At 45.4% G+C, this 16,763-nt stretch overlaps 1 protein-coding gene across 1 annotated transcript in view; it reads left to right on the plus strand.

Annotated features, from left to right (window-relative positions):
- Window positions 1-16,763, plus strand: part of LOC138657435 (zinc finger protein 585A-like) — a 63,318-nt gene that overhangs the window by 10,441 nt on the left and 36,114 nt on the right. The window contains exon 9 of the mRNA XM_069745226.1: window positions 15,560-16,750. Within this exon, the coding sequence (XP_069601327.1) occupies window positions 15,560-16,750 (1,191 nt within the window). The remainder of the gene's footprint in view (window positions 1-15,559; window positions 16,751-16,763) is intronic.

Below are 16,763 nucleotides of genomic sequence, written 5' to 3' on the forward strand. Positions count from 1 at the left end.
GGCTATGAATATCAGCCTGCAGCTGTCTGCGTAGCCTTTCTGGCTGTAAAATATAGGGGGACCCCACGTCATTTTTGGGGGGATCCCCCTATTTTAATAGCCAGTAAAGGCTACGCAGACAGCTGCGGGCTGATATTCATAGAAGGCTACAAATATTGGCCCCCGGCCGTCGGCTTTCCCCCTCTGGTGCAGAAAATTGCGCGGGAGCCCATGCCGTTTTTTTTTAGTTTTTTTTAATTAAACGCTCATTAATGCCTTTTTCACACTTGCATCGGTACGGGTCCATCGCTATGCGTCGGGCCGATGTACTAACGCACGTTGTGAAATTTGTGCACGACGTGTGCAGCGGATGCAGTTTTTCAACGTATCCTCTGCCCATTCTGAAGTCCGGGGAGGAGGGGGCGGAGTTTTGGCCGCACATGCGCTGTAGAAAATGGCGGACGCGACAGACAAAAAAACCTTCACTTGAACGTTTTTTCGTGCCAACGGTCCACCAAAACACGACGGATCTGTTGCACGACGGACGCAACGTGTGGCCATCCATCGCGATCCGTCGCTAGTACAAGTCTATAGGTAAAAAAACGCATCATGCGAGCACATTTGCAGGATCCGTTTTTTCCCAAAAAGACGGATTGCTAAAAACGCAAGTGTGAAAGTAGCCTTAGAAACATCGGCCTTTCTATTATATATCTATGGATATATCTATCTATAGATATATTTATAGATACATCTATGTATCTATAGATATATATATCTATCCATATATCTGGCTGCTTTCACACATCAGGTTTTTGCCGTCAGGCACAATCCGGCAAGTGTTGAAAAAAACAGATCCTTTTTTTCTGCCGGATCCGTTTTTTTCTCAGAGTTTTATTAGCGCCGGATTGTGCCTGATGGCCACACGTTTCATCCATTTTTTGCAGGATCCATCAAAAAAGCCGCCGGACGGAAAACACGTACAGAGGAATGGTTTTTCTGTCCGGCGAAAAAACCCACAGCGATAGATCCGGCGAAAAATGTATGAAACTGAGATGTGAAATGATGAATCCGACCTCCGAATCCGTTTTTTTCATGCATGTTTCCATTCAAATCATGCACATTTTCCATTTATTTATTATCAAAACCGCGCCAAAAACAGCATCAAAAACTGCATCAAAACCTGGTGCGGTTTTTGGTGTGGTTTTGGTGCAGTTTTGATGCAGTTCTCGGTGCGGTTTTTCATACAGTTTTTGATGCAGTTTTTGCACGGTTTTGATGCAGTTTTTGGTGCAGGTTTGATGCAGTTTTGGTGCGGTTTTGATGCAGTTTTGGTGCGGTTTTGATGCAGTTTTTTGTGCAGTTTTGATGCGCTTTTGGTGCGTTTTTTGCGCGGTTTTGATTCTTTTTCTAATTCGCTTTTGGTGCGGTTTTTGCGTGGTTTTTATGCGTTTTGGTGCGCTTTTGAAAGCTAAATAAACATGTATTATTGAACCAAAAAAAAAAAGATTTGTGATGTCATTATTGTCCAACCTCCTCTTTTACATTTGTCCAACCCACACTCAATTACACACAGATAGACTTATAGATGATAGATGAAAAGGATAGACAGATCTACATATAGATAGATCTATAGATGCATACATCTATCTATTCATATATCTATCTATTGATGGATGTATGGATAACGTAGGGTGTGTGTCCACTGTCCGGATTACATCCGAATGAGCTGCAGATTGGATGCTGCGTACTTGTAGTCCCATCGGATGATGCCTGCACACACACCCCAAAAGACCCCTGCACAGACCCGCACCCACCCGAACAGCCCCGCAGACCCCGCTCGCACACACTACACGCACACAGTCACCGCCCACATTTCGCCCGCACACTTCCCTCCTCCCGAACTGCAGCGTTTCTCGGATCCACATCCGCAGCAGAACTGCAGATCTTTTTTACATCTGCGGTTGTGCCCGACTCAATGCAAGTCTATGGGTGCAGAAACGCTGCAGTTCCGCACAAAATAAGTGACATGCTGCGGGGAAAAAAAAGCTGCGTTTCGGTGCGGCCTTTTCCGCAGCATGTGCACAACAAGTCTGCGGCTCCCATAGACTTGCATTGGTTGTGCACTACACTGCGGATTTGATGCAATTCTGTGCGGCAAAAAACGCTGCGGATCTGCAATCAAATCCACAACGTGTGCACACAGCCTTAGCATTCAGTGAACCTAGCAAAAAAGCCAAGCAAAAAACAAGTGTGCGATTGCACTTTTTTTTGCAATTTCATCACACTTTGAATTTTTTTCACATTTTCTGTTACACGACGACATGGTAAAACCAATGGTGTCGTTCAAAAGTAGAACTTGTCCCGCAAAAGATAAGCCCCCACATGGCCATATTGATGGAAAAATGATGGCTCTGGAAAGAAGGGGAGCGATAAACGAAAAAAGCTCCAGGGGTGAAGGGGTTTAGAAACACGGAAATAGACATATCTATGGAAATAGATATATAGATGGATAAATATGTATCTATATATCTATATATCTGTGTGTAATGGAGTGTGGGTTGGACAAATGTAAAAGAGGAGGTTGGACAGAAATGACATCACAGATTGAAGATCGTGAAGGGAGGGGATTGGGTGTGTTTTGGAGTGGGTGTGCTAGGTGCTGGCTCACAGGCCAGTGCAATGCATCATGGAACTTGTAGTATTAGAGCACAATAAGTCAGGAGAAAGGAAGTTGTCGATTAACCCCATGAGAGCTGGATCTAGCACTAAAGATGTGCTGCTACAGCATGATAAAAGGCAATAGTGCTAAAATAAACACCGTGGATGTTTTCAGTGGCACATAATAGCAAGATTTATGAAGAAAAAAAAGTTATAGTAGTGGACAACTTCTTTAACTATTTCAGTACTTTGTGCTACTGTAATTTTTTTTTCCCCATAAACCACGGTGCCTACTGGGTAAACCAGTTTACTTTTAAGATTTTCCTGCTTCCAACACACAAACTTTTAAGATGACTTGTCGTTTTCTTCAAAAATCCAGTAAAATACCTTGTAAGAAGTCCTGAGTAGAGTTAAGCGACTTTTACTTTTTTAGGATCGAGTCGGGTTTCGCGAAACCCGACTGGGTCGGGTGAAATCGGCCGATTATTGCGTAAAGTCAGGGACCGACTGAAACACGAAACCCAATGCAAGTCAATGGGGAATCAAAGTCGGCAGTGAGTGGAGGACAGGAGAACGCCTACAGTGCCCATTTAAATGCCAAAAACATCAATTCTTATTACTTAAGCTTGTTAATCTTAATTTACTTTATAATAATAGTAAGGCATTGAAAACTGGGGGTCATTTGGCTAAAGTTGTGGGGGGTAGGGCTAGCTCAAGATTTTCGTGGGCCCAGGAAACGCGGATTATGTCACGGCAGTGGAGCAGGGAGAGGTAAGTATTTCAACTTTGCAAGTGCTGTGATCCTGAGCAAGCAGGGGGGGCCCACTCGTTGGCATTGTCACAGAGCCCCTCATAGTACGGCAGTGTATTTGACGGCGGGCGGCGCCTCCCACTGCCAGAGACACTTTTGCGTACTATGAGGGGCCCTGTGCCAGTGACGTCGCCAACGAGTATGCCCCCCCCCACCTGATGAAGGAACCTGCACCTTCATCTGCACCTTCCTCTTTGTCCCCGTGTAAGGTGGTATGGTATGCGGGAAGGGGAACCTGACTTTCAGCAGGGTCAGATTCTGGCTGTGTAGCGTGCAAGGGGAATGTAGTGGTCTGGGTCAATGTACCAGCAGACTCATCTATCACTGGCTGGGCAATAGGCAGGACGAGGAGGAAACACAGATATAGGCCCAAATAATAAAGTAGGCTAAATGCAGTTCAAACTTTTTAACAGGACTAAACTGGCGGCATTGCTTTGTTCAGTGGAGGACAACTGTAAGGACTGGCTGACACAGTTACAGGGGTGGGCTCCTCTGCTGAGTAGCAGACAGTGGTAGTTGGCGTAAAGTATTAACTGGTCTAAATGGAGGCCAGGGCCCCTGTATATTTTCACTATCATCTATCATTTCAACAAATTTGTATTGGCAGTGCCATTGAAGGATTTAACAGCACAGACTACACAGTAGTGGAGCAGGGAGAGGTAAGTATTGCAAGTGGTAGAGCACTGTTCGAGCTGGGGGGAACACTCTCGTGGGTGGCGGTACTGACACAGGGCCCCTTATATTACGACGGTGTGTCTGATGTTGGTTGTGCACCACCACCGTCAGAGACACTTCATTGTACTATGAGGAACCCTGTGCCAGTGCCGTCACCCAAGAGTGGGCGCACCCACCTGTCCAGGCAAACGGCACTCGCACGGGTGCTTGCGCCAAGTGGTGACCACGGCCCTGTGGGGGGAGTCAGCCCATTTAGGGAGGTATAAAAATGGCCTATGGTGGACATTCAGCAGCTGCAAATGGAGGAATTGGAGAAGTCAGTAAGAGGAGGCCAAAAGCAAGACATTTTTCAGGCAAGCTACGTGTCAGCTGGGGAAGGTGAGGCAAAATAATTTGAAATCCATGAGTAGTTCATTTTAATGAAGGTTAGATCAACATTTTGGGTAGCCAGACGAGTCCTTTTTTCGTTCAGTATTGAACCAGCAGCACTGAAGACTCTTTCTGATAGGACACTAGCAGCAGGGCAAGCAAGCTCCTGTAATGCATATTCTGCCAATTCAGGCCAGGTGTCCCTTTTGGATGCCCAGTAATCAAATGGGAATGACCTGTGAGGGAGAACATCGATAAGGGAGGAAAAATAGTTAGTAACCATACTGGACAAATGCTGTCTCCTGTCACTTTGAATTGATGCTGCAGTACCTGTCCTGTCTGCGGTCATTGCGAAATCACTCCACAACCTGGTCATAAAACCCCTCTGTCCAACGCCACTTCGGATTTCTGCACCTCTAACACCTCTGGTCTGCTGCCCCCTACAGTTCGTGTGAGAACCATCACTGGCACTGTGTGCTGGGAATGCCTGAACCAAACGGTCTACCAGAGTTGCTTGATTGGTAGCCAATATTTGCTCAAGGTTCTCATGTGGCATGATATTTTGTAATTTTCCTTTGTATCGTGGATCCAGGAGGCAGGCCAACCAGTAATCGTCATCGGTCATCATTTTGATAATGCGGGGGTCCCTTTTTAGGATACGCAAGGCATAATCCGCCATGTGGGCCAATGTTCCAGGTGTCAATTCACTGCTTGTGCTGGGTTGAGGAGCACTTTCTTGCAAATCAACATCATTTGTGTCCCGCAAAAACCCTGTACCTGACCTTGCAACGCCACCAGTTTCTATTGCCCCCTGAGAAGCATCCTCCTCCCATAAATATTCATCCCATCATCCTCCTCCTCCTCTTTCCTGAGCAGACAATGGGTGACTGTCATCAAGGCTTCCCTCCTCCTCGGCTGCAGACGCCTGCTCCTTTATGTGCGTCAAACTTTGCATCAGCAGACGCATTAGTGGGATGCTCATGCTTATGATGGCGTCGTCTGCACTTACCAGCCGTGTGCATTCCTCAAAACACTGAAGGACTTGACAGAGGTCTTGTAGCTTCGACCACTGCACACCAGACAACTCCATGTCTTCCTGGAACAGAACAATATTGTATTATACAATTATTAGGTTCTGTAGAAGGACGTAGATCTGGGGATTTATTATGATGGAATATAGGCTGAACTGGATGGACAAATGTCTTTTTTCGGCCTTACTAACTATGTTACTATGTTACATGTCTGCCATCCAACTGCCTGCCCGTGTATGTGTATCCTCCCACAAATACATAACCGCACGCGTCTGTTCGCACAGCCTCTGAAGCATGTGCAGTGTGGAGTTCCACCCTGTTGCAATGTCGATTATTAGGCGGTGCTGGGGAAGATTCAGCGATCGCTGATGGTTCAGCATACGGCTGGAGTGTACGGGCGAACGGCGGATGTGTGAGCAAAGTCTTCACACCTTCAGGAGCAGGGCTGGTAACCCCGGATAATTTTTCAGGAAGCACTGCACCACCAGGTTCAAGGTGTGAGCCAGGCAAGGTATGTGTTTCAGTTCTGAAAGGGCTATGGCAGCCATAAAATTCCTTCCGTTATCACTGACTACCTTGCCTGTCTCAAGATGTACACTGCCCAGCCATGACTGAGTTTGTTGCTGCAAGTACTCAGTCAGTACTTCCGCGGTGTCTGTTGTCGCCCAAACACTTAATTTCCAACATAGCCTGCTGACGCTTACCTCTAGCTGTTCCATAATGGGACACCACGGGTGCAACACTGGCAGCTGTGGATGGAGTGCTCGTGCGACTGCGCTCTGTGGACGAGCTTTCACTTCTGGAGGAGGAGGAGGGGTGGCGAATGCCTACAGCCAACTGTTTCCTAGACCGTGGGCTAGGCAGAACTGTCCCACTATGGCTGTCCCCTGTGGACCCTGCATCCACCACATTAACCCAGTGCGCCGTGATGGACACGTAACGTCCCTGGCCATGCCTTCTGGTCCATGCATCTGTTGTGAGGTCAGGCTCGGACTGGAGAACCGGTGGGCCCAGGCACTGACACCTGCTGGCATACTTGCCAGCAGCTGCCCAGGGCCCCCACTGCTTCAAGGGCCCCCACTGCTCCAGGGGCCCCAAGCCAGTGGCTATGGGGCCCCTGAGTCAAGGGGGTCCCGCCCTGTGCCAGCCTAGCAGCAGCTGGAGACAGGATCATGTTCCCGCTCCTAAAGCAAAAAGGATATTCACGCTTCTGCACGCCCCTATGGGCGTGGAGAAGCATGAATACCATTTTTTTTAATAGCGGGCAGCGTTAGCCGCAGGGTGAGGCTAACGCTGCCCGCATGTAAAGCCCCACCACCGCACCACACACACGCACCATCCACACCACATACACAGGCACACAGAGTCAGACACACAGCGCAGTTCACCTCCTGGCAGCAGCAGCACATCCCAGCGTCCTGCTTACTGTCTGAGACAGCCCAGCTGGACGACGTCATCATCCAGCACACTGTCTCACACAGAAAGCTGCCGGCAAAGAAGAGGCTGCAGGGAGGTGAGCTGTGCTGTTTGAGTGTACCTGCGTGTCTGTGTGTGAGTGTGCCTGCGTGTCTGTGTGTGAGTGTGCCTGTTTGTGTGTGTGTCTGTGTGTGCCTGCGTGCCAGTGTGTGTGCGCATGCGTGTCTGTGTGTGAGTGTGCCTGCGTGTCTGTGTGTGAGTGTGTCTGTGTGTGTGTGCCTGCGTGTCTGTGTGTGAGTGTGCCTGCGTGTGTGCATGCGTGAGTGTGCCTGCGTGTGTGCATGCGTGAGTGTGCCTGCATGTGTGTGTTGGCGGGGAAGCACAATGATATTGGTGGGGGACGCAATAGTGCAGGCGGTGGGCAATGATGGCGGTGGGGGAGACGATGGAGGTGATGGGCAATGATGGTGGGGGGGCAATGATGGTGAGGGGAGGCAACGATGGAAGTGATGGGCAATGTTGGAGGTGATGGGCAATGAAGGTGAGAGGAGGCAATGATGGAGGCGATTGGGCAATGGTGGTGGGGGAGGCAATGATGGAGGTGATGGGGAGGCAATGATGGGGGAGACAATGATGGAGGTGATTAGGCAATGATGGTGGCGATAAGCAATGATGGTGGGGAGGCAGTGATGGTGGTGGCGAGGCAATGATGGTAGGGGGAGGCAATAGGCAATGATGGTGGGGAGGCAATGATGGAGGTGATGGGCAATGATGGCGGTGGGGCAGGCAATGATGGTGGTGGGGAAGGCAATGATGGAGGTGATGAAATGGGCAATGATGGAGATAGTGGAATGGGCAGTGGTGGGGGAGAAGAAGGCAATGATGGAGGTGGTGATGAGGACAATGATGGGGGAGTAGAGGGGCTGCATTATACTTTGTGAGGGGGGCTACATTATATTCTGTGGGGGGACTGCATTATTCTCAGGGGACTACATTATATTCTGGGGGCCTACATCATACTATGAGGGGGCTACAGTATACTTTATGGGGGGCTGCATTATATTCTGTGGTGGGGCTGCATTATTCTCTCAGGGGACTACATTATATTCTGGGGGGGCTCCATATTACTATATGAGGGGTCTACAGTGTACGCTATGGGGGGCTGCATTATATTCTGTGGTGGGGCTGCATTATTCTCTCAGGGGGTGACATGATTCTACCCCAACACCTGCTACATAATTAAGACGTGTACTACCTTATATTATACCCTGATATTAGCGTGTTTTACCACACAATTGGTGGTCTTATATTTCTAGGTAGCTGCATAGTGGGCCCCAAGAATGATTTTCTCTGGTGGGCCCAAGGTGTTCCAGTCCGACGCTGTGTGAGGTGCACCTTTCTACTGACTGACTGCCTCCATTGTCCATGCGGTCTTTGACATGCTGCTGGTGGGCTGGGATGGCTTTTCTCGCAAAGAAGTGTTGACTGGGTAGGTCATAGCGTGGTACTGCGTAGGCCATCAGGGCTTTGAAATCATCACTTTCAACCAACCGGTAGGGCATCATCTCTAACGAGATTAGTCTAGCAATTTGGGCGTTCAAACCCTGTGTACGCAAATGAGAGGATGAGTACTTCCTTTTCCTAACGAGAGTCTCTTGTAGGATGAGCTGGACTGGAGAGCTGCATATGGTGGAACTAGCGGGGGTGGTGGTGGACATGGCAGATTGAGAGAGGGTTGGTGATGGTATTCTTGATGTTGACCTACATACAGTGTTTCCTACCAAGAAACTTGTGATTCCCTGACTGCTTTGGCCTTGCGACGATACCTCCACATTTGCTACTGGTGGTGTCCTAACCGGTGGGCTTACAGTGAGGGAAGCAATATAGCTTTGCTGACTACCTTCATTCTGAGCGGGTGCACCAACGGTACGGGACGTTTGGTAGTTAGTCCAATGTCTACACATGCACGTTGTATTTAAATTTTGAAGATTCTTCCCTCTGCTAAAGGTCTTTGAGCATTTCTTACAGATAACTTTGCACTGATCATTCGGATCTTGGTTAAAAAATTGCCACACTGCACTCTTCCTGCTATGGATAACATTTTCAGGCATTGCACGCTGTGCTACTTTCACCGGATGGCCACGCTGTCCTAAAACTGTTTTTGTTTTTGACACGTGTTTGGCCTGATAAGGGCCTGCCAGATGACAGCTGTTGCGATGTAGATGGCTGCTGCAGATCATCCTCCTCCGCTTCTGAGCTACTGGCAGCGGCACCCTCTTCCCCCAATAGCTGCTAATCTGGGTCAACAACTGGGTCATCTATCACCTCCTCTTCAATGTCATGTGCACCTTCCTCTGTGTCACTGTGTAAGGTGCTATAGCGTTCGGGACGGGGCACCATAGTCTCATCAGGGTCAGATTCTGGCTCAGTACACTGTGAGGGCAATGTAGTGATCTGAGTCAATGGAACAGCATAATAATCTAGCTGTGGCTGTGCATCAGTGCACTCCATGTCCGATTCATCTTGTAATGGGCATGGCCTGTTAACAATTTCCCTTTCTAACCCAGGCACGGTATGTGTAAAGAGCTACATGGAGTAAACTGTAGTGTCGCCTGCCGCATCCTTCACTTTTGGTTTGGGTGAAGGACACAAGGAAGCGACTTGTTCCTGTCCGGGAGCATCCACTGACGACTCGCTGCTTTTATATTTGGAACTTTTGGAAGAGGAGGTGAAAGAGCTAGAGTCGGCAATGAAAGCCAAAACTTTTTCCTGCTGCTCCGGCTTTAAAACTTGTTTTCTTACTCCCAGATAAGGGAGCCTTCGAGGCCTTGTGTAGCCAGACGATGACGCTGCCTCTACACCTCCAGCCTTGGGTGCTATTTTGCTTTTCCCACTACCACCAGATGCTCTACCACCACCACCACCATCAGTACCAGCTGGCAACGACCGCCCACGGCCTCTTCCACCAGACTTCCTCATTTTTTGGAAAATGTAACCAAAATAACAGTCGTTATATGGTACTGTAAAACAAGGTAGAAGGTGTATATAAACTTGTTGAGAATTTAAATCTCCCGTTTTACTTTGGGGAGACTGAACCACAACTCAGGCCTAGTGTATAAAACAACGCAATGTGAGTGGCAGCAAGTGTCTGGCTGATATACGACAAACTAAGAGGACTGAGGTATATTCACTTTGTGAGAATTTGAATCTCACTTTTTTTTTTTTTTTGGACACAGAACCCAAACTCAGGCCCTGTGTATAAAACAACGCAATGTGAGTGACAGCAAGTGTCTGGCTGATATACTACAAACTAAGAGGACTGAGGTATATTCACTTTGTGAGAATTTGAATCTCACTTTTTTTTTTTTTGGACACAGAACCCAAACTCAGGCCCTGTGTATAAAACAACGCAATGTGAGTGACAGCAAGTGTCTGGCTGATATACTACAAACTAAGAGGACTGAGGTATATTCACTTTGTGAGAATTTGAATCTCACTTTTTTTTTTTTTTTGGACACAGAACCCAAACTCAGGCCCTGTGTATAAAACAACGCAATGTGAGTGGCATCAAGTGGCTGGAAGATATGAAAAAAATACAAGGGCTGTAGTACAATTTCAATCTCCCTACAATGATCTCAGGACAAGTATGGCAGCAACAAAAAGGACTGCTGCACACAAAAGTGTGGACAAATAAACAAGAGAACTGTGCAGAAAGGAGCAACAGGATTTTTGCTTTTAAAAAAGCAGTTGGTTTGCACAGCGGCGTGCAAACAGCAATGCAGCTATCAGGGAGCCTTATAAGGCATCCTAATAAGCTACAGAGCTGATGCACAAAAATGTAGCCTCCACTGTCCCTGCAAGGAAAAGGTGGTGTTGGACAGTGGAAATCGCTACAGCACAAGCAGTTTGAGGGTTAATCTTCCCTCTCTAACTATATCCCTTCTTCTGATGAAGCTGCAGCAACCTCTCCCTATGCTAAGATCGGCAGAAGTAAGATGGCGATCGGCATGCACGCCCCTTTATAGCCCCTGTGACGCCGCAGAGAGCAAGCCAATCACTGTCATGCCGTTCTCTAAGATGCTGGGGACCGAGACCTATGTCATCACGCTGCCCACACTCTGCGTCCTCCTTCATTGGCTGAGAAATGGCGCTGAACGCGTCATACGAAACACGACTTTGGCGCGAAGATCGCTGACCGCATGGCCGATCCCATACTAGGATCGGGTCAGGTTTCATGAAACCCGACTTTGCCGAAAGTCGTCGATTTTTGAATTTGTCCGATCCGTTTCGCTCAACCCTAGTCCTGAGCTCTTTTGATTTTTCCTCTGTTTTCCATGTTGCTATTGCAGAGATATTCAGATTTGTTCTGTCTGGAGTGCACAATATGAAGTCTCTACTTTGCCATCTATCTGGGGTTTCTTCAGAGTTTTCTCTTCTCATCTTTGCTTTCTGATCTTGCAGTCTGAGGCTGCCAAGCTGTGATTGTCAGCATCTGTGAAGACTGGAGAAAGCACATGTCCATGGAGATGACTGAGTTCAGAGTTAGGTTTCTGAGTTGTATCTTACAGTTATTAGGTTCTTTAGAAGGACGTAGATCTGGGGATTTATTCTGACGGAATTTAGGCTGAACTGGATGGACAAATGTCTTTTTCGGCCTTGCTAACTATGTTACTATGTTAAATAGTACGCTCAAGGAGGAACAAATGTGAATATCTTTGCAATGGAGTGATGCAGAGCTGAGGGAAAAAGAGCAGTGGAATCGACAGAACTTGGGGATTTTTGCAAGGTGTTTAACTCAATTTTTTTGCTTTCCAGCAAGTGACAAGTCTTCTTTAAAAAGCAATAGTAAAGCCGCACCCTATAGTTACACAGTCTCTATGGACACAAGGGCGCACGTCCTCACCAGGGGGTCCATCCCAGTACACGGATCCAAATTCAAATGTAGAGAAGGACAGCACCACAGCAAATGCGAAAAAAGCTCACATGTTTATTCTGCCTCCTGCGGCAACGTTTCGGTCCGAGGTGCTTGATAAAGGTCCTCAGACCGAAACATTGCCGCAGGAGGCAGAATAAACATGTGAAGTCTTCTTTAAAGAGAGCCTGTAATTAAGGTTTACAGTGGCTTAAGTATTCATCCCCTTTGTTTTTATTACATATTTTTTTATATTGCAACCTGTGTTTAAATATTTTTGTAATTCGACTTGTGTGTGATGCATCAGCACTAAATGGTCTAAGTTGGTGAAGTGAGAAAAATATAGGCATATATTAAATGTATTGTTTTAAATTACAAAAATTGGCATGTTCATATGCATTCACTCCGTTTGACACGACGTTCCTAAAAATGTCTGATGCACGAAATTAACTTCATGAGTCCCATGCTTAGTGAGAGGACATCTACCTGCGTGCGATCTAAGTGTCAAATGTCAGTCACTATATACACTTTACCTTTTCTAAAAGGCCACAGAAGCTGCAAAACCATTAACAAGAGGCACCACTAACCAAACACCATGAAGATCTCCAAACTTTCATGGTCAAAATTGTTGAGAAGTCCAAGTCAGGTTTGGGTTATTATTATTTATTATTATAGCTCCATTTATTCCATGGCGCTTTTCATGTGAATAGGGGTATATATAATTAAAATGAGTACAGTAATCTTAATCAATGCAAATCACGACTGGTACAGGAGGAGAGAGGACCCTGCCCGCGAGGGCTCACAATCTACAAGCGATGGGTGAGGATACAGAAGGTGAGGAAAGAGCTGGGCGTGCAGCGGCTTTGTGGATCTGTGGTTACTGCAGGTTCTAGGCTTGTTGGGAGAGGTAGGTCTTCAGGTTCCTTTTGAAGGTTTCCAGCGAGAGTCTGATATGTTGGAGTAGAGAGCTCCATAGTAGGAGGGATAAATCTTGTATGCGATTATGGGAAGAGGAGATAAGTAGGGAGTAGAGAAGGAGATCATGTGAGGATCGGAGGTTGCGTGTAGGTAAGTACCGGGAGTCTAGGTCACAGATGTATGGAGGAGACAGGTTGTGGATGGCTTTGTATGCCAAAGTTAGTGTTTTGAACTGGAGTCTCTGGGTAATGGGGAGCCAGTGAAGGGGTTGACAGGAGAGGCCGGGAAATAGTGGGGAAACAGGTGGATTAGTCAGACAGCAGAGTTTAGGATCGATTGGAGGGTTGTGAAAGTGATAGAAGGAAGACCACAAAACAGAAGGTTCTAGTAGCGAGGCGGGAGATGATGAGTGCATGGACTAGGGTTTCTGCAGTTTCTTGATTTAAGTAATGTAAGGGTCCGGGAAATATTTTTGAGTTGTAGTCAGCAGGAAGTGAAAAGAGATTGGATATGTGCTATGAATGAATGAATGATCAGAGTCAAGGGTTATCCCAAGGCAGCGAGCTTGTGGGACTGGGGTTAAAATAAAAAATCCCAATCTCTTTTGATCTCCCGGAGCACCATCATATCTATTATCATCAAATATAAAGAACATGGTACCACAACAAACCTGCCAGAGAGAGGGCCGCCACCAAAACTCTCAGCTTGGGCAAGGAGGGCATTAATCAGAGAGGCAGCAGAGACCAAAGGTAACCCTGAAGGAGCTGCAGAGTTCCCAATCAGAGACTGAAGTATCTGTACATGCAACCACAATAAACCGTACAATCTGTAGAGGTGGCTTTTTTGGAAATATTACCAGAAAAAAAGCCTTTACTTGCACACAAAATTTGTAAGGCTCGTTTTGAGTTTGGGAAAGACATGTGGGAGACTCCTCAAATGTAGGAAGGTGTTGTTGTCAGATGAGACCAAAATTGAATTTTTTGGCCACGTAGGTAATTTATGTCTGGCGCCAAACCAATACAGCTCATCACCCCGAGAACACCATACCCACAGTGAAACATGGTAGCAGCATCATGCGGTGGGGATGTTTGTTGGCAGCAGGTACAGCGAAACTGGTCAGAGTTGAAGGAAAAATGAATGGTGCGAAATACAGGGATATTCTTGAGCAAAACCTACAGCATTTGGCTGTCAGTGATTTGAGACTGGCATGGAGGGTCACCTTCCAACAAGACAATGACCCAAAATATAACACGCGAGTGGTGTAAGGGGAAATGTGTAATTGTTTTGGAGTGGCCGAGTCAAAACCCAGACCTTAATTCAATTGAGAATCTATGGCTATACGTGAAGATCTCTGTTCACCAGATGAAACCATCTAACTTGAAGGAGCTTGAGCAACTTTGTCTTAAAGAATGGGCAAAAAGCCCAGTGGCAAGATGTCAAAAGCTCATAGAAGCTTATCCAATGCGACTTGCAGCTGTAATTGCTACAAAATGATGCTCTACAAAGTACTGAATTTAGGGGAGTGAATAGTTATGCACACTGAAGTTTTCAATTATTTTGTCTGTTGTTTTCTTCACGATAAAAAGAAAACCAAATGTGCACAGTTGTAGGCATGTCCTGTACATTAGCTAACGCAAACTCTAAATAAAAACAGTAAAATTCCAATTTGTAAGGTAGCAAAACATGAAAATTACCAAGTGAGGTGAATACTTTTGCAAGCCACTGTACGCTCTCAATGTGCCTTGAGTGGTATTTCAGTCTTCTAAGGTTTCTTATCATGCCCTTAGGCATACTGGGGACATGATACTGTTATGGAAATTTGGTTTGGATAAATCTATCCCTGTGCGTGCTGCGCCCGTTCCCAATAAGACTGAGTATTTTGAGCGCTCAAGAATGACACTGTGCACCATTGTGACAATAACACTCCACCAATACGGACGGTTTATTGTACATACATGGTTTTATAATTGCATATAGAAAGGAGGTGGTTAGTTAATTACCAGATTGTCTAGCTCCTCTGTTATTGGTTATCTAAATATATATGGAATATTGTGATTAATGCACATATGAATGCTGATGAAGCAACTAAAATGTAGCTGTCTGCATCTTTCTGCATCTAGGACAAAGTTGAGACATCTGATCACCATTTAATACATCTGATGCAGTTCCGCTTTATGGCTGGAAATCTCCAACAATCTGTCTAGCTTATATCAGTTTATGTCAGCCATGTTAAGCAATTGATTATAGTGTATATATTAGCTGTGGATATATGAGTATACATGAGTATATATAATTATATAGGAGTATATACACAAGTGAGATCTATATGATATATATTTCCATCACAATACATTGGCTAGAGCTCTACTGATCCTTGATGTAGGGTAACCTTTGTGATTAGTCAATCTAATTTGCATATGGTACTGAAATATTAAAACGCCATTATTAATTGCGTGGACACTTTTCTAAACTACGGACATGATATGAAGCTTAAGACAGTGAAATGGCACTGGTGCTACATTTAAGAGGGTAAATCCTGATGGTAGATTCCCTTTAAGATCTGTCTATTTGTTGTCTAATCTCTGCCACCCCTGACTTGTGCCAATGTCACCAGTTTATAAGTGTTCTTCACTTTACCCGTCATTGTCTTAATGTTATGGCATGTAGTTGTCTTCCTTATTACTTTCACTGATGAGGGTCTTCATTGTGAGCTCCATAAAATAAATTTTAGAAATCCCTTTTGTGTTGTAGAAAAAAAATTCACATCCAATCTATCTTTCATCCTTATAGGAAATCCTTGTGAGAATAACTGTTTATTACTAAATTGTAAAAAAGAAGATATCAGGAAGCACTATAATGGAGGAAACCTCATTACCCTTCATGGCCCTCCTGGACTTCACAGTACTTCACTTTCTTATAATCCTCCTAATCATGAGGAACCCCCTCCTGAGCAATCTCCCATTTTTACCACAATACCAGGTGACAAAGTGGATACAAGATTTCAGTGTGACAAGCAACTTACTAAAAGCTCAGAATTTTTAGCACAAAGAAAGCACAATGGAGAGAAATCATACTCTTGTTCAGAATGTGGGAAATGTTTTACAGTTAAATCAAAATTTGCTATACATGAGAGAATTCACACAGGAGAAAAGCCATTTTCATGCTCGGAATGTGGGAAGGCTTTCACAGATAAAGGGAGTCTTATTAAACATCAGAGAATTCACACAGGAGAGAATCCCTATTCATGTTCAGAATGTGGGAAATGTTTTAGAAATAAATATAGTCTTGCTATACATGAGAAAATTCACACTGGAGAGAAGCCTTATTCATGTTCACTATGTGGGAAAAGTTTTATACGAAAAGCTAGTTTTGTTTTACATCAGAGAATTCACACAGGAGACAGGCCATATTCATGCCCAGAATGTGGAAAGTCCTTCACAGTTAAAGGGAGTCTTATTAAACATCAAAAAGTTCACACAGGGGAGAAACCATTTTCATGTTTCCAATGTGGAAGGTGCTTTTCTTATAAATCACATCTTTGTAAACATCAAAGAATTCACACAGGAGAAAAGCCATATTCATGTTCACAATGTGGGAAATTCTTTACAGTTAAAGGGAATCTTATTAGACACCAGAGAATTCATACAGGTGAGAATCCATCATATTCATGTTCAGAATGTGGGATATGTTTTAGAAATAAATCACATCTTGTTAGACATCAAAGAATTCACACCGGGGAGAAGCCATTTTCATGTTTACAATGTGGAAAATGCTTTACAGATAACTCACAACTTCATAGACATCAGAGAATTCACACAGGAGAGAAGCCGTATTCATGTTCACAATGTGAGAAATGCTTTATAGATAAAGCAAGTCTTGTGAGACATGAGAGAATTCACACAGGAGAGAAGCCATATGCGTGTCCAGAATGTGGGAAATCTTTTATATATAAATCAAGTCTTGCTATACATGAGAGAATTCATTCACGAAAGAA

This window comes from Ranitomeya imitator, chromosome 1, assembly GCF_032444005.1.
Source record: "Ranitomeya imitator isolate aRanImi1 chromosome 1, aRanImi1.pri, whole genome shotgun sequence".
Lineage (NCBI taxonomy): Eukaryota > Metazoa > Chordata > Amphibia > Anura > Dendrobatidae > Ranitomeya > Ranitomeya imitator.